Source organism: Mycteria americana, chromosome Z (genome assembly GCF_035582795.1).
Source record: "Mycteria americana isolate JAX WOST 10 ecotype Jacksonville Zoo and Gardens chromosome Z, USCA_MyAme_1.0, whole genome shotgun sequence".
Lineage (NCBI taxonomy): Eukaryota > Metazoa > Chordata > Aves > Ciconiiformes > Ciconiidae > Mycteria > Mycteria americana.
The window spans coordinates 41349554-41368182 of record NC_134396.1 but is presented as its reverse complement, the minus strand read 5'-3'; the positions used below and the strand labels follow the sequence as shown (position 1 = coordinate 41368182).

General features: G+C 41.2%; 1 protein-coding gene across 1 annotated transcript in view; it reads left to right on the top strand.

Moving 5' to 3' along the window:
• Nucleotides 1-18629, top strand: part of SHC3 (SHC adaptor protein 3) — a 57541-nt gene that overhangs the window by 30461 nt on the left and 8451 nt on the right. Inside the window, exons 3-7 of the mRNA XM_075526822.1 lie at nucleotides 2833-2896; nucleotides 5815-5934; nucleotides 9089-9142; nucleotides 13436-13487; nucleotides 17634-17760. Coding sequence (XP_075382937.1) covers nucleotides 2833-2896; nucleotides 5815-5934; nucleotides 9089-9142; nucleotides 13436-13487; nucleotides 17634-17760 — 417 coding nt within the window. The remainder of the gene's footprint in view (nucleotides 1-2832; nucleotides 2897-5814; nucleotides 5935-9088; nucleotides 9143-13435; nucleotides 13488-17633; nucleotides 17761-18629) is intronic.

The following is an 18629-nucleotide window of genomic DNA, read 5'->3' as shown; positions in this document are numbered from 1 at the left end:
TCCTGCAGACTTTGGGAACACTGAGTTCGGTAAACCCGAGATATTTTACTAAAAGTAGTAAGGTAGTTGGAAATCTATAGTGCTTTGTTACTGAACGAGAGGACGCATATCCTAGCTTTTCAGCTGCGCAGCGCTTTCCCTGCTCTGCCGAGGCAGGGCGTACAACAGTAACCAAGGCTGCCTTGCCAACCCTCAGCCCTGGGCTCCAGCCTCTTCAGCTGGTACATTTCCTCTCCTACCCTCAAGTGGCAGTTTTGATCAACAAGGTCCTTGAGTTAGATGGGTCTATTGGGTAACACGCTTTATGTCAGATTATCAGGAGCTGGCAGGCAGAAGAGGCAGTAGCAAAACCACTACAAATCCCAGCCCTGCACCAGAAAAATAACAAGCTTGTAAACGTTTTTTTTGTCAGGTGCGGTGGCCTGAAAATCCCCTTTTCTTCCTACCTGCTCCATGTTGCTGCTAGAGAGAGAAGATGGCAGAGGCAAATAGGAAGAGAAAGGAAGTTACAGGCGAATTTATCCCTCAAGCACAGTTCCTATCTCTGAAATACAAAGAGTTTTTGTGAGAGGCAAAACCTATGAGGGATCTCAGTGTGCTCACCACTGGAGGAGACAAAGAGGATGAAGTGCTGGTGATGCCTCTGTGTCAGCAACTTGCAGCCAAAATGCCTGGGAAGCTCAGACACACCTGGGGAAGCAAGAGGCACGGGTCTGAAAGACAGCAGTGGGCTGGGGACTGCCACAGGCCTGGACTTCCCACCCCACAGCCTCCAAAGGATTTGGTTCAGTGCAAGAAGGATGGGAAACCACAAGTTTTGGCTCAGTAGCAAGGCTGAGGGGACGGCTCTGTATAACATGAAGTCCGTTTGCTTTTCCTGATTCAAAGAAAAGCATTTTTGGTGGAGAAGAAGAATACTTCTTTTTCCTGATTACATTTTCAGGAGTAACTTGTGTCTCAGTATCATAATGATCAGTGTGTGTGATGCTTGCTGCGCTGTATTTCTGAGATGCATCAGGGCTGCTCTTTTAAACAAACCAATTTTTACCTGCTCTGTAAGAAAAGTTAGTAGCTACTTTAACTAAAACACTTGTTTGAAGTCGAAGGCATATTGTGGTAAATGTGGGAACTAAATACAAGCACTGAGCTGTGAAATGGAGTGCGGTTGTAGCTGTGATGGTCTTGAGGGCATATGCAAGGCAGGGTTTGCAGTGAGAGGCAATTTTATTAGACGAGCAGATGTAGTTGGGAAAAAAAAAAGAAAAAGACAAGCTGTGGAACAAACAAGCTCTCCTCTAGACCTGAAGATTGTGTGCCTGAAAGCTTTTTTGACTGTCTCGTGCTATAAATCTCACACTTCTTCAGAATGACAGGACTTTAAACCTGCTGCAAGGCCTCTTCCACCCTCACAACCACCCACCCCCCAAAAATAACAAATCCATGCGATTCTTTCAGGTGATTCAAACTTCGGATTGGGCCCTAGGTAAAAGCACCCAGGGCATAACTATATAGTCATTACTGATCGCAAACGGATAAATCTGTGACATTTGCTGAGCCATTATATGTTGAATACTGATATGTATATGACATTTCTCTCCTGACTCACTTGTTGATCCTGTGAATTCACCTAACACATAGTTGAAATATCATCCTGCATATGGCATAAAATTAAAATAATTCATGTATTTATAAAGGTGATGTTTCAAGGTTTTGATTGTTTTGACCGTTCTTTAGCTTGTAGTTCATTGTCTCCTGTTCTGTATATTTTTTTGCATAAAATACGTGTTATTTGCATGTTTTTAGGTCTAAATATAATGTGCTGTTAGTCTCACTCCATATTTAAAACAGTTAAACAATGTTTGGAGTCACCTTTACTCATCCCTGTGCAACTGTTCTGTCTTACAGTATCAACGGGACAGGTCTATTACAGCATTGTAGCTAATGGTCACGGGAAGGTGTCTGCATGCACGGGAGCAAATTCTAAATACTGACCAAATTGACTATTCAGATAATAAGTTGTTAAATACTGAAAGGATCTATATGATTTTTTTGTAGTATACAGTTACTCTCCTGTGAGAGAGTATGAATTCAAATTCATTTTCAACATGAATTTCTTTCATTCAACCTGAGTGTGATGGGAAGAATGAAGCAATATTAGAAAACTGAAGCAAAATGTTAAGGGCATTAATTTTGCTTACAATGTAAAAATAGGGCCACAAATAAATTATTCAGATCGTATTGAACAAATATCAATTAAAATTTTGTACATCACGTGTATTCTACGCAACATGCATATTACCAGGAATATTTTAGAGTTCTGATATTATCTAAAGTGAGGTGGTTTTGCTCTGACTGGAACAGTGCATAGTATAGTAGTGAGAAAAATCATAGTTACTACCCCTTACATTACAAGAAAGGTTTAAAAAAAAGGTGTAAAGCAATGTTGATTAAAGACATGTCTTATGATCAGATTCCTCGTGGCTTAATAAGGTACAAAAATGAGACTTGGAAGAAGGTATTGAGACAAATATTCCAATTTACGGTGAGAAAAGGTCTTTTTAATAGTGCGAGAAAACATTTTTATCCTTTGTAGTTCTCAAGATACTCTTCCTTACACTAACATTGACTATTTACTGTCTTCTGCTTCACACTGAAGTAATCTAAATTTGAATGGCACCTGTTTTAGCCTTGAGAAGAGAGGTAACTGACCTGCTAACTATCCTCACTTGTGAACAGAAATACGGTCTGAAGCTGTTCTCTCCCAGTGCATTGCAAGTATAATGAAGAAACCCACACATTCATTTGCCATAAAGCTTTTTTCTGTCTCTTCAGGGAAGCAATCAGTCGTGTTTGTGAAGCCGTACCTGGTGCCAAAGGAGCCTTCAAGAAACGAAAGGTATTTTTCTTTTCTTGTAGTGCAGTTGACTGTATTTTCTTAGTTCAACACAGAGGAGACGAGGCACAGCAGGCAGGTGACTTTAAAGCAGCTTTGAGAATTGCAGATCATTAATCATTTAAATATTGGCTGTTTTCACCCACTGTATGTTGCTTCCTGCCCTTTTGGTCAGAATCTGCTTTTATAGGCATCTAGAAGTATGAGTACATCTAGGAAAAAGATTGTGGCTTGCCTTTATATTCCTACTGTAGAACGCCCCTCCTTTTCCTTTTCTTTCTTCTGTAGATTGCAGGTGGAAGGCTTAAAACAAACAAAAAGGGATTTCTATACTGAGCATGACGGCATATGGTATGGAATAGCCCTTTGGCCAGTTGGGGTCAGCTGTCCCAGCTGTGCCCCCTCCCAGCTTCTTGTGCACCCGGCAGAGCATGGGAAGCTGAAAAGTCCTTGACCAGTGTAAACACCGCTTAGCAACAACTAAAACATCAGTGTGCTATCAACATTATTCTCATACTAAAATCCAAAACACAGCACTGTACCAGCTACTAGGAAGAAAATTAACTCTATCCCAACCGAAACCAGCACACCTTTTCATAAAATGCATGAGTAAATTGTGGAAATAGGTGCTGGAAGCTATTGCAGAGGCCAAAAATATACATAGTTTTGCAAGGGATTAGATCTGTTCTTGGAGCATAGCTCTACTGGTGACAATTAATGAGTTTGGAAATCACTGATTTCTGGAATGGAGAGAACATACCAGGTGATCCTCTGTTCCCTACGCTCTTTCCATAAACACCTGTGGCCGATGCTCAGTGGCCAGCACTGATGGCAGGTCCAGTAGGCCTTGGCCTGACACAGTTATTACCATGCTTTTATTCTTATTTGTGTGGCAGGAGTTAGAATCTGCAGGCAAGGAGTGGAGGAAGCCTCGGCTCAGCTGCTGCACGGATGGCTCTCAACAGTCTTGCACTGCCTGCTTTTCCAGGGGCCTGCTAGGCTAGCAAAGCTGGGATTTAATGCTAAGTCTAAGGGAAGGAGCATAGAAAGCAATTAATTATAGCCCTTGTGCGTGTCGTGGGGCACAGGAGGAGAACGGGCAGGTGAAGGAAAAGGTCTGCCTGCTTCTCCAGCTGCTCCACCATCTAGGCAGAATCCCATCAGAAAGGGATGGGATGAAATGCCACTTGTTTGCAATGGGGAGTCTTCTCCTGGTAAAATAAGGCATATGTGACAACATATGTCACAGCGTAATTGGAAATTGTCTCAGAAATTCAAGGTTGTGGTCCCCACCCAGATTTATCTCATTGGCATTTCTAGGTTCTCTGGCTTTTGTTTTCAAACCTGAAAGTAAAGAGGAAAGTATCTTTTTCCTTGGAAAGCAAAATGATGCAAAATATCATTGGAAAAGTATGTTAAACAGCATCCCAAGTGCCTAGAGAGACACCTTGCTGTATTACTGGTTTTAGAAGCAATGTTGCTTATCAGTTATTGAAAAGAAATAGTGTTTTTAAAGTCAGTCTACTGGCTGAGAAGAAAATTTGCCCTGCAACAGAATTTCAGACAAATGTTAAAGACAGATATCTTTTGCCAGCCTGTACTTTTATCATGTCTTTGCCACTAGTGGCTTATGAATTTGGTTAAGGTGACACATACTTCTTGAGGCCAAGTTTTCACACTTCACCCATGCTGTGGGCAGGTGATCCTTAGGCATGGGCTGGGAATCATGAGGGTTTAAGGTAAGAAGAGAAACAAGAATATTCAAAAGGGCTTGTTTTAAAGAGAAGTTAATGAAATCCTAGCTCTGTAACATGATGAAGTTAAAACAGTGCAGCACAAATGTTACATACGAACAGTATGTAGGTATTTTTAATCAATTAAACAGAAGGAAAAGAAGCTAAAACTGAATATATGTAAGCGTTAAGGAGTTAAGAAGCACAAGTGTGTCCATCCTGCTAGGGACAAAACTTTCCAAGCTTGCAGGCAGCTTAAGACAAATGCAAATACAGTGGCAGAAGAACACTGCCTCCAGTCACAGCTTTGCTTTTATATCCTAATGACCAGCATCAATATTCACCAGTGCAAACACAGCAAAGGCAAGGACTTGGTCTGTTACTGCTGGGCAGCTTGATTTTGTACAGACTGCGGTTACCTGAACGAGGCTTCTCTCATGCAGCTGTGTGATTCCCTGTAGCTGCTCAAAGGTGAGAAGTTTGTAGATTTTGCTTTGACAGCATAACTTGTATTTCTACAAAACCTCCTAAGATCTAGTGAAAGGCCTACAAAAGTTATCACTATTATTACATCCTCTTTATTAGATTCCCACACTTTGTACTCATTCTCTGAGTTAGGACTAATCTTTAGCTGCATGTTGTACCACAGCATACAGAGGTTTTAGCCTAGGGCTGGGCTTTTACCTTCTGCTAAGAAGTCTACAAGCATGATGACACTGCGTATCCCTTTTTGTGAGCATCCCATCAGTATCACTGGAGTCCCACTTTCCATGTGGGAAGGGGGTAGAGCAGTCAGTAGATGCAGAGCAAACAATAGATTTCTTTTTTTCAGGAGTTGAAGCTGTTTTTACAGAATAAGAGCATGCCAATTTAAGATACTGACTTAAGGCATTCATCTCAGTCTGCTCACTTGGTCCCTTGGTGAAGATGAGATTTGCTGTCTCACAAAACCCCTATTTTGTTAGGTCAAGAGTGGATGAATAGCTGCCTAGCTATTATTATTTAGTAGTAGTAGTAGTAGTATAAATGAGAGATTATCTCCAGAGGAAAACAGCAGTTGCAATGAAATGATCTTTGAAAAGTTATAACTTTTTAGAAACCTTTAAGATTACAGCTAACCCTGCGTACAATGAAGGTCATCCCACATAAACAGAGAACAAAAATACGCTTTTTTTCCCCCCCTCACAGCCACCAAGCAAAGTTCTTTCTAGCATCCTGGGAAAGAGCAATCTTCAGTTTGCAGGAATGAGCATAATGCTGAATATCTCCACCACCAGCTTAAACCTAATGACTCCTGATACAAAACAGGTGAGTGTAACTGCCATATTAATTTGTGAGGCTTTTGATGAACAGCCTACTGCACAATTATTTGCTGTCTGCCGAAATACTCAGTTGCTCAAAGTTATTATTCCTCAATAATGTCTATAAAATGAATGAAAACAGAATATAAAACATAGTAGGAGTCATAGTTTATTCCAGTATTCAACACAGCTTTGATGAATTATTTTCTTCTTGCCATGTTTCAGGTAGCTCGGTTTTGCTCTTAAAAGACCTACAACGTGAAATGGTATTTTCTGGTCGTGGGAGTTCTTGTTGGGTACAGTTACAAACTTTCAGAGTGTTAAAAGGGATGCATTTGGAGTAAGCGACTAAAGGACTGAATGTGCATCCCCAATTTTGTTGTCATTCCTCCCATTTAGAGCCTTAAAGGGCAATCTATTCCTGAGGCGCTGCTAAAAATACAGCCTCAGGGATTTTGCAGTGCAGTGAAATGTCAGTCTTTTAGAGAGACAAAGGAGCCTTTTTGAAACAGCCCATTTCTTCTTCTTCATTGTGCTGAAGGTACAGACAGACTTTGGGGAATCGTTGCAGTGGATTGTGAATGATGTCTGAGATGAGAAAAATCCTTGCTCAGGGTACATATAAAGAGAAAGCAGACAGACATGCGTAGTCACTGCTGTGCTATTTGCTGTGAGCCACATACTGCGTTAGGGCATGCAACTTTCTGCCCAGATACAGCTAGAGAGAAAAAAAAAAAAAAAATTCCTTCTGTCCTTAGGAGCCTCAGGATTAAAGAATAAGAAAGAATACGTATCATTGTCTATTAAAAAGCTTGCCGTTTATTATTATGTTTTCATTGATTTATCTTCATTCTTATCCTTATTTAGAAAACATCATCATCTTCTGCAGTGAGCATTGAGACTGTGGGAGCCGCGTTATGGCTGGTTGCAGTAGTTTGGAGCCTTATTATGGAATATACACAGCAGTGCTTTTCATAAGGACAGTTGCCCCCAGTCAGAAGCATAGGAACTTGATGTTAATCAGATCTGCTAAAAAAGTGCCAAACCCTGAAACTTGCCTTGTCTTCAGCTGACGTCAGGGTAGAAATGGAGTTAAACTGATTTATCCCAAGGAAGAATCCTCCCCCAGATGTTTTGCCTTTTCTCTGAGTTGACAAAACTGTTTATCTTTCTCTCACATCATTCTTTTTGAGATAGACTTGGTCTGGGTGCTGCAGGCCTGGGAAACGTCTGGTTTCTCAGAGATCCCCAGTCTGGCTGTGGTCTCCCTTGTTTCTTGTTTGTGCCAAGCATTTGATTTGAAAATAAGCATGGCCCAGCAGCTTTGCCCTTTGAGGCCCCACCCAGGAAGATGACTGTGAACTTCTGTAATAGCCTCTTTTTCCCAGAGGAGCTGGAAGGAAAGAAAAGACAAGACAAGACAGTGGTGTTGGCCCTTGGGGTAGCAGGAAAGCAACTGCATGTATCACTGCACAACAGTTTTGTGAACATGTTAAGCAGGGATGAGTGGAAGTTGATTTGTTTTGTTTTGTTTATTTGTTTAAAATGTAGATTTGGGTAGACTGAAATGTTTCTAAACTATGTGCCAACATTAGTGAATCATTTCATTTTAAGCAATGCAAGGCATTGGTAATTTGCTATGCTTGTTTCAATATATTTTTTTTGGGGGGGGGGAGGGGGAGGAATACCCCTTCCTCAAACTAAACTAAACTGTTTAGCTGTGGAATTAAAAAAAAAAAAAAAGTGTCTGACTTGAACTGATGGTTTCAAGCACTTTTCAGTATTCTTAATATCTGGGAAAATAAGTTTTGAGGCAATCTGAAATAATTTTTGGTTTTTATGATGCTGAACTAAAAGATCGAGTTATTTGCACAATTCAAGATAGTGACAATATTAAACGTGTAACAAATCTTCAGTAGTTCATCTCTATTGTTAGGATCACTTCTTTATGGGAAAAAGGGAAGGAAATCCTCATGATGAGTAAGGGAATGATGCTTCACCACTGAACACTTAAAAATTAACCACCTCTTCAGAAGCTACTGTAGGACAAGCAGGAGTATTGAAAATGAAGCACTCTTTACATGAAAGAAGCACTACAAATAGTTGATGACCCTCTCTGACTTGGTGAAGCAGCAAGTTCCAGAGAAACTCATGTCGGGCTTTTTTGTTTCCAAGGAAGACAGTTGCTAGTTCAGGTCTTTAAGATGCAGGATGCGAAAACAGCCCGGACAATATCTTTTTAGCCTTGTTTTTCTTCCAAAACAGTTTTCTAAAGTATGTGGTACCCTCTCCAAAGTGACCAGTTAAGGTCCAAATGACTATTATCATGTGCTCTGAGGCACTAAATAAGGGGCCTGTCCTATATCAGACAAATTCCTTGGCATGGTGACTCAAACGATCAAGTGAAATTTTCTTTCAAGTGACCTTTTCTTTCTTGGTTGTTACATGATTTCATTATTAAAAGATTTCATAAGTTAACTCTCAGAATAGCAATGGAGCAGGGCTGTTCTCCTTGTATTAGAGGTTCATGACAATTTGTCTCTTCCCAGAGAAATATCATATTAGTTCAAATTGTACATAAGCAAATTGAATTTCAAATGCCCTGAAGTATGCCTGAGATTTTGTCCACAATGCTACATTACAGCTAGATTCAAAATTCTCTTTGCATATTGCAAACATGTTGGTGTTTGAAACATAAAATGACACAGTAGGTATTAGAAGCAATGTTAGGATCCTTAGCTGGTGTGCAGATTAGCATGATTTCATTGATTTCACCGGAGTGGCATCAGCAGAAAAGTATTTTGATGACTAGGGCCTTTGCTCCATTCATCACTATCTGTAATAAAGAAGGTGAGCTTTAGCAGATTAAAATTTCTCCAAAGATACTGTATGACAGATCTATATGATTTACTGGAGTTCTGAGCACATGCAGCAATTTTGCCATGTCCTGCTAGGTTTTAAAGAACACCAGAATAGATACATTCATCCTTAAGTTTGTTTATATTTTCATGCTACTCTTTGCACTCCTTGTAGGTGAAATACAGAGGTCATTTTGATATTGGTTTTGGATATTCACCCCCCTACAAACCAAAAAAGAAATTAAAAAAAGTAAACTGTAAGAAAACCTACTGACTCACACTTATTCTTTCTGCTCCATACAGATCATAGCAAATCACCATATGCAATCTATTTCCTTTGCATCTGGAGGTGATCCGGTAAGCATTTCTTTAAAGCTTTCCCCCACATAGATATTGCTTTACGAGGACTGTGTGACAAAATGTATTGCATATCTTACTGAAAGAAAAATATAACCACAATAGCTCCTGTTTCTTGTTTCATAAATTCTTCTTGATTGTTGCCATCAAACTCTTTTTGAGGGAAACAACTGACAAGCAGTCATAAATCCTTCTCTTTGAATGACTGAAACAAAAAGTATCAAAGGGCTGTGAACATTCATATAATAACTGATAAGCAGGGCTCTGTTTTTCAGAGTAATGTAGCATAGCCGTATGGGTATCATGTGAATTTTTGTCCTGACTGTTTTTTATTTTGTACTTTTGACAGTAATAGACTGTGTGGCAGTTATATTTATAGCAATGTATGCATTTATTTTTTTCCTTCTCATCTTTAAGTGTACATTGAGAAGACTGTGCTAAATAGTGCCTTCAGGTATATTCACTACACTCATGCAGCTTGAAGACAGGCTTTCAGGAAAAGCCCAGATCTTTCTTTCTAGTTTTGCAAAGCTTTCAGATACACCTACACATTTGGTTCATTTAGATCAAAGGGCAGACTCCTGCTTGTTGCGCTTTTCCCTGTTCACCCATAAGCAGTCCATCCAAAGGCACATTAAATGTGCTTAAAAAGTATTTGTCACCCAGGAAGCAATGGGAGAATTATAACACAGGGACATTGCTCACCTCTTACCTTAGAGGTCTGAAATCTTTTAAAACTAGTTTAATTGAATGAGTCTGCCTTTTCCTCCATCATAAAATTATCTGTCATTTATCAGTCATGTACGACAGGTAAGGCAATTTCTAGCCTGCTTTGTGAGTTAATTTTCTCAGTTCAACTCTGTTCAGTTGAAGATCCTTGGCACTTTCTCTGTTCATTTCACTATCCTCAGAAAACTTAAAGGCAAACTTCAGTCTTAGTACAGCTCTGCTGATCTCAGTTCAGTTCCAGAAGGGAAAAGGATGCCATATCATAATAATTTGGGGAACAAAAAATGGATCAACAGCAGCTTTGAAATACAACAGATTGCAATGGATGCTGTAAATGAACAATTCCTGAAGTGGGCAGAGGAGTGATTAGCACAGTTCCCTGCCTCCGTAAGAAGATTCTTCGCTCCCCATCTGCCATCCCAAATGCTAAGTTCTGGAAACACCATTGCACACTGCCCACTGATAGAGGAATTTACCAGGAAAGAGGAGAGGAGCAGCAGTAGAGATTGGATTTGGAGTAAACAAGCTCTTCCAAATGTTTTAGAGATAAAAATTATGCTACTGAGTCAGTGAGCTACCAGAGAAATCAAACTGCACGGCGTAAGGGAGCCTATAAGAGACAGTGAATTTGTAAAGTTGCGTTCCCAATAAGACCACTGCATGGTGATCTCATTCTGGGGGTGGAGACAGTAGGTATGAGTATCTAATGATGCTCTCCAGGCTTGTCTCAGTGGGCTAGTATCTGGCATAACTTTAAATCAAGAGCTTGTTTATAAAGCAGGTGGTTCCTTTGTCCTGCGTGCACATGGAAGAAGACAAGATGCAAGGACGTGATCTAAGTCACAGCTTTATTAAGCCATCTGAAGGTCATCCAGACATAACTTTTCATCAGTGCTTAATGACTTCCACTTGGTGGAGGACTGCCACCACCAAACCATATCCCCCAAACACCCTTGGGCTCCAGCCTGTAAACTCGTCTCCTCATATGAGATTCAAAATGGATGGAGAAAAGCCATGCTGAACTAGGAATCCAGATCTGTGCCCATGTTTCTTCAGGAAATACTTCCCTTATTTTGAATTTTGAAGTTTGGTTTATTTAGAGCGAGACTGCCCCCACTTCTCACCCTATCCACTTTTCTGCTCTGGATATCTGCCACACATTCTCGCCAGCAATTAGCTTTGCAACTTTCCTCCCACTCCCTAAGCGTTAATTACCTTCATCATTCAAAATTTATCCACTGGAGAAGTGTTCCACAGTCTTGGAGAACAGCTTGAGTACCATATATATTTTTGCAATGTTCCTCTTTGCAATGAGTCAGACAGTTTCTGGCTGTGTCGGTACATGGGAGCTTAAAAATCTCTCCACCAAATCCTTTTACACACCATTTCAGGATCATTTTTAGTTCACTTCCAAGACTGTGTTCTGGATCTGCTTTAGCTCTCTTCAGCCCCTCCTTACAATATACTAAACATTTTTCATCCATAGTCATTTCAGGTGGCTGTTTCCAGCCTGCTAGACAAGACATCTGTTTTTGGAGATGCCTGCTGAAATTTAAGAAAGGCAGATCTCATAAGGTCTAATAAGGCAGGTCCCTCAGAGGTCCCTGAAGGCAGTAGTTTTTCAGTTTCAGCCCTGCCTCCAAATTTTAACACCGCAATGCAATTTCTTTGAGGCGAAAATTGTAGCTCATTCATACTTGTCTTCAGTCCTTGAATGTCAGGGACCACTTTGCTGCATCAGCCCAGCCCTGTATAGCCTTTTGATGGGAGTCTTCTAATTTAGCCACTGTGAAATGTGCCCACCTCAGGTCCTTAATGCTTTGTCATAGTCAGCTTGAATCTGAGAGCTTTAGATGAAATAAAGAGTAGGTGGTTCCAGTCTCTCACACCCACGCTAGCTATGAGATAGATCTATGATTTACTCAGGCATAAATGTATCCATTAGCTCTGTCTGTACTAGTAAATAAAATGATCTGTGGCCTGTTTTCTGGCCCCAAAACGAAACAGCACAGTGCAATTTGCATCCACACATTCACTCTCTTCCCTCCCAGTGGTCTCTTGGGATCGATGCCCAGCATGTGCTGGCCCCTCGGAGGGTTTCGGAGCATGGTATGGGAAACCAGCACAGCCAGGCAAGGGAGAGTAGCAACAATTAAACAGTAAGGACAACTGTGGGACAACTCTCAGGCCTTTACCTTGGCTCTGTTTTATTTGCTGCTATAGACATCACCACTTCTCTCGTCCGCTTCCTTGTTGATACGCATCATTATTTCCACTCAAGTCATTGCCCAGACACTATGTCACTGGGTGCTTAAGAAATTACTGGACAAAATGCTAGGGCTGTTCTTCTCTGCTCTGCTTTTTTTACAGACCAACCTCATGACTGCTGTGCCTGAGTGCCTTCCAATAGTGCACTAAGTGATATGGCTACACATCTGTCACCAGAACCATGAATGTGCTTCACCATTGCCCTTGCCCTCTCCTTAGGAAGGAAATTGTATACGCATGCAGCACAGTGATTTGTTTTGGGTGGGTGGTGGTCGTGTGTGCTTGCACTAGAGAAAGCTAAGCTAAAGAAGTCTATCTTTTAATGGAAGATTGATGTTTGTTATGACAGGAGATCTTGACATAATTGTCGATGGTCTTGGATCAGTCCCCTGAAAAGGCTTTGGGTAGATTTATGCAGCCAGCTGTAGTGTATCCTAGATATACCTCAGCTAGGTTTAGCTATACCTGACTACCCAGGCATGTCAGGAAATATTGGATCTACCCAGGACTTCCTGATAGCATCAAGGATATATGGCATTGTCCAGATGTGCCAGCAGGCCTCACGTTTCCCAGAAGCACTAGCCTTTCTGTTTCATCTGCACGACGATAAAAGTCTGTGCCGCTTGCGCGCAGGAGCGTGAGGGTGGCAGGAGAGCAAGCAAAAAATGCCCAAAGAAGATGTCAGCCTGCTCTTGCCGGAAAATCCACCTGGCATGTGGCAATGGGGATGGCGGGGAGCAGCCCATGGGCTGGGGGAGAGCATCCTGGGAGACTGCTTGTCACAGCCAAGCAGTGGCTGAGCACCTCTGTGCCATATGGCGTTGTAGTCAGTAAAGTAAACACACGTGCTTGTCACACGTGAATAAATGCCACTGCTCAGTATTTCTGGGGAGCAGGGCTGTTACTCCCACTCTCTCTGCCACAGCAGCAGTTGATTATTCATGTTCTGAACCAAAATCTCTGGGTAGTTTGAAGATGAGGACTTGTGATTCTACTCCCTTCTAAACGATGCCTGATCCAAATCCTACTTAATTTGTTTAATTGATTTTCAAAGGCCTTGGAAGAGATTTTTAAGTTCTGCTGGAATAGATCACACGCTGGAGAAAGCAAAGTGGTGGGATCAGTACCGAAACCCATAAACATTTTTATGGAGTTTAAGTAGTATATAACTGTAGAGCAAAATGTGTCATTTGAGGCTCTACCCACAGGAATATGCACACTCTGGACTGTGATCTTTTGCTATGATCAGTGCAAAGATTTTTTGCATTCATTGTAGGTATCTTAATTTTTTGACAGGATACAACTGACTATGTTGCATATGTAGCAAAGGATCCTGTTAATCGGAGAGGTAAGTTAGAAATATCTATTTGGCACCTTTTTTCCTTTGAGAAACATGAATTATTCACGGTATAATTCAGTCGATTTTTTTCTCCCCAGAAAAAAATAAATGCAGCCCAATGAAAAGATTGCCTTTGACAGAGTCATGGAAAGATTGTGTAGCAATAAGGAACAGCCATGCGCAAGTTGGTTCTCAGACTTGGAACAGGTCTTTCCTGTAGTTCATCTCCAAATATCACTTGGATTCTCTTCATCTCTTAAATCAAACGCTTGCCTTACTTGGCTGTGTGAGCTTCTAGGCAACAGCTAATTCTCACCTACACCCAATCACTATGCAAGAACTAAGCAGTTCTCTGATTAAGTCCTCCGATGAGGTGGCTGAATCTGTTAGGCCTTTTCAGTACATGCCTAATTCTTCCTGGCAGAATCGGATTCTTTACCAAATAGTGAGCTTTCAAGCCAGCTTGCTGGAGGCTGTAATCCTCTTTCTCAGTGAAGTTTTATGCAAGGTTGTATTGCTTTATGAGCGATCAGTCAGGAACAGGGAACCTCTTGTTGATTGTCTTCAAAGACTAAGAACCAGTTCACATTCTCAAAACTAAAAGTAAATTATAAAAAGTGTAAATTACAGTCTGAAATAATAGGTACAGAAAACATTCCAGCTTGTAATGCAGAAAGCATCACTAGGTCTTAATGCTAGATACAAAGTATTGTATAATGTACCTGAGAATCTATTTATTATTCATAGATTCATAGACAAAAAAAGACTAGCTCCAAAAAAAGACTCAAGCACTTCCAACAGGATTTCTGCAGAATTCAGACACGTTAACTCCAAAATGCCAACCCTGCAAACCCTGAGCTGCCACCTTACCGTGGGTGCAACTAATTTAATAGCTTCCTTATTTTGTCACCTTTAATGATCTTAGATACCTCAACAATCTGTTGTGTCCATATGCAGAGATGTCCAGACTTGAGAGCTTTAGCTCGTAAGTAATACCTTCAGTAAACATACAAATATGCTGAATATTAGTGGAACACCTAGAAAACTTATGGGGAATGGGAGGTAGGGAGATAGTCCAGTTCTTTGCCATGCCTATTATGTTCCAACCTCATGAGTCCCCCATTAGAAAGGCTCCGGCATCGGACTGTAGGCTGTATGGTGCACAGCTGTTCTCCGCCGCACCCACTTTAGCAGTACCCTTCTGCTAAACCAGAGACTGATTTAGTTGTACTGAGAGATCTCAGTGGCAATGTAGAGGACCAGCATCGCAGACCAGACATTTGCACTCTAGGGTCTGGAGCAGCCCTGTGCTCTGTTTTCTGTTCCTGTGTGAGTGGGTTTTATATAAAAAACTGTTTCATGGACTATGCTCCTTATATCTAAGTCAAATGTGTTTAGCCTTAGCTTCCTGTCACTGTTCCTTGTGAGCTAGTCTATCCTAGATCGAGGAGTCATCTAAACACCTGGTATTGTCTTCCTGTGGTGTATTTAGTTCAAGTCATTTCTCAGTTTTTCTTTAGGAAAAGTTTGACAGAGTGAACTCTGGAGGTCTCCAGCTGCAGTGCATGTTTGCCATCCCTCATATAATTTCTGTTCCTCCTCGTTTCATTTTTCTGCATTGTTTTAAAAAGCTAGATGATGCCTGTTATTGTTTGGAGTAATCTAGTTTTAATGTCAGCAATCTATAACAGAGGTAGCACCTTCCTATTCTTACTTGCTTTTGTCCTCGTCATTAGCCAGTTTCTCATAAGCCCTTTTTGCTGCAGTGAAGCACTGTTATCTCATGTGAAATTCTTTCACGCTGTGATCTTTAAGCCTTCTGTGTTACATCTTTCCATGGGAGCTTTCCCCAGCTGTGTGTGTACATCAGTGGTTTGCAGATCACTGACTTTGTATGTGACCAGTATTAAAACACATTTTTTTAAAAGGTCTAGTTTACCAGGGGATCTGGATTGCCCTCTTGCACCACCTCTGGCTGGCTATTCTGTCAGTCTTTGTGTTATCTGCAAATTGCTTTAGAAGTGAGTTCAAATTTACTTCTGTATCTAGTGAAAATGCTACTGCTGCTGTTACTGACACCAGCACCGATGCTGTAGTATAGCTTTCACTTGCATATTAGACTCATTTCTTCCCAAGGATGGAAAAGCTCTCTTCATGCTTTATATTCTGGATCTAGCAAGCTAAAGGCTGTCTGTGTTCCGCTGTAATATTCAGAAGAAATCATCTCTATGTGAGCCAAACTTTCTCATCCTTTTAGAAGAAGCACATCTCCTACCTGCTGGAAGTCCATTCACGTATCCAAGGAAACAGGTTACTCATTATGTCACCTACCAAAACTACTTAATGACTCACGCTTCATTTCAACTCCAGACAGGTTTAGCAGTGAGCAATGTAGCCTCTTTAAATCCCCACTCTAGTTATAGAGTGCAAAAATTATAGCTTTGTTTGGCCTAACTACTTTTGGTCCATGTTCACGGAGATAAGTCTCTACCTTATCTGGGGGCTGATTGTTCACTGCCGCCAGCAGTGGTGCAGAGGGGGTAAACAGCAAATATCCTGCTGCTAGCCAGGGATGTCTACCCCTGCCTTTGAACACCTGCTTTTGGCTACCAAATCCACTTTCAACATGCAGCGGAGGACATTTCCCCTGAATCCGGCATTGCCTCAGCATGCTGGTTGGCACAGCATATGCTATAAGGTGAGAAGAGAGCAGCACTGCATCTGTTTAGCAGGGCAGCACTGCGACTGGTGCCATCTCATGCTGCATGAGGTGCTGCTGCTGCTGAGGGAGAGACAGCTTGGTGCCCTGGTCATTCCATACCTGCATAACTGAGGGTTTCTTGGCCCTTTATTCTGGCCTCTTCAGAAGTCTGTCCAGCAGATCAGCCTCTGAGAAGTCATTGCTAAACCTCCCTATATTGCTTTAAGTAAAATTATGTCACACAAATGTCATGGCCAACCCTTATTTGTAGGACAACGGCATCCAAAGCACTTGATTCCACTGAGCTGGACACTGGGAATATAGTAAAATGCAGTTTTTCAGCTGGAGAATTTATATTCGGGTTATTGAAGCAGTTGGGGCCGATAGAAATTAGTAACTTTGAACAAGGTCCCACTGTCCTGCAGCAGGACTTGGGAAAGAACCAGAGTTTCAAATCCAATCCAGGCTCTAGCCACTAGACCGTGTGCTTGTCCAGCACTGAATATGGAAAATAAACTTGCCTGGGCTTTTCTGAATATCACCAAGGTGGTGTTCATTCAGATCTTTAGCTTCCAGCTCCTAACACCCATCTACATTCCTGCAGTGTTAAGTGAAATCCTCACGAGTCCGCCTGTTCATGTTGTCACATAAGATGATACCTCCGAGCCACTCTCTGATTTAAAACTGGGGTGGATTTGGCTGCTCAGGCAGCTGATAAAGGTTTCTCCGTCTCCCATGGGAAGAGAGCTTGTGCTGCCAGCCTCCCTCCTTACTGCCTCTGTCACAGCGGGTTCAGAGAGGTGGCACATGGGGAGTGCTGGAGTTAACCAGGGCCCTGGCCCTGTGCTCCCCAGTGATCCCGCAGTTTGCTGCGTGTGGACGAGCAGGAAAAGGTACCAGCCCTCTGTACTGAAGGAACCAGATCAGAGCCTGGGATCTAGGAAGTATCCTAGTTACTGCTCCTCCCTCAGCCTGTCATTTGGGAAATTCTGGAAACTCAAAGGAAGCGAACAGCTTGCAAACTTGGGGTGATTAGTCATAAAACTGAAGTGGGGATAAAATTGAGGAAAGCAAAGACAGCTTTTTTTGTTGTTACCATCTACTAATATTTTTACAATCTCAACTTAAAGCTCAGAATTCTCATATCATCTCTTGCATTCAGGTAATAACAAGTGAAATTTTATGAGATTTCCTGTGTTTATGGACTTGTTAAAATTGTGGAACTGATTTGTGGTCTTGCCTATTGTGGTTACACACCAGAGCAATTTTATTTAACCTTTAAAAAGACCCCATTGCCTGAAATTCACTGTGCCAGAATTGGGTTTTGTTGAAATGTGCACACCACGAGTAGAGCAACTATACCTGACATGTAGGTGTTTTGGCATAGGTCAGTGCATCCCACCATAACATAAACAATTATTTGCATGTGCATGTGTCAAATCTTTTTCATTTAGCTTGTCATATACTGGAATGCTGTGATGGCCTGGCCCAGGATGTCATCAGCACCATAGGGCAAGCGTTTGAGCTTCGATTTAAGCAATACTTGCGATGCCCCTCTAAGATACCTACTTTCCATGATAGGTGAGTACGGCTGCAGAAGAATGCTAAAGGATCTTCTTTAGCTTTGTATTTACTTAATAAAATGTGCTGTGGGCAAAGTTGCTGGAGACAGACAGGATTTAAATACTTTAAAAAGAGAATTCTGCTGAATCAGCAAAGCAGGGGTTGCCTAATGAACATGAAAGGAGAACAGTCATTTTAAAAGAATGGGCTAAATATGGATTTCACAGTGAACTTACTGAAATGATCATGTGTTTTCCCTTGTAGTTAATAGGCAGAGTTGGATGGCCAAGAATGGAGGTTATTTGTGGCATTTCCTCATTGTTGTTACTGTTATAGCAGCTCTCTCAATTTAGATGAAGTAAGCTAGAGTTGCTGGGCTTCCAAAATGACTAGTGATGTTTCACTATTTCTGATATTAGCCAGGGTGAAGTTTTTAGGAATGTGATGTATTGTACAGAGGCTTTGACTGCATTGTTCTCTGGAGGATACAAAATCTGTCTGCTTGTCTATGTTTAAAAGACTGGGATATAGCATTCTGTTTTCTTTGGTGAGCTGTGTTTTTGACATGGATTGCTATATGCTTGCTAACATTGCTATAAATACCAGTGAGCTGGTACCCTGTGTAATCTTTTATATCAGTGTAAAATGAGTGTATGGTGAATATAAAAATGCTACTATCCTAATCTGGAAGCATTCTGTACTCACTTTAGACTTGGATAAATGACTGTTAAATATAGACTGAAACCACAGATCCAGTCTCTTGCCTTTGTGAATTTCTTCCAGATTTATATTAGTGATAGAGCAGCCGTAATTAAAGACAAAGTTTTAGTGCTTAGTCAATCAATCAAGTAATAATATTACAAATGCTAATGTAAGGTTAAATAAAA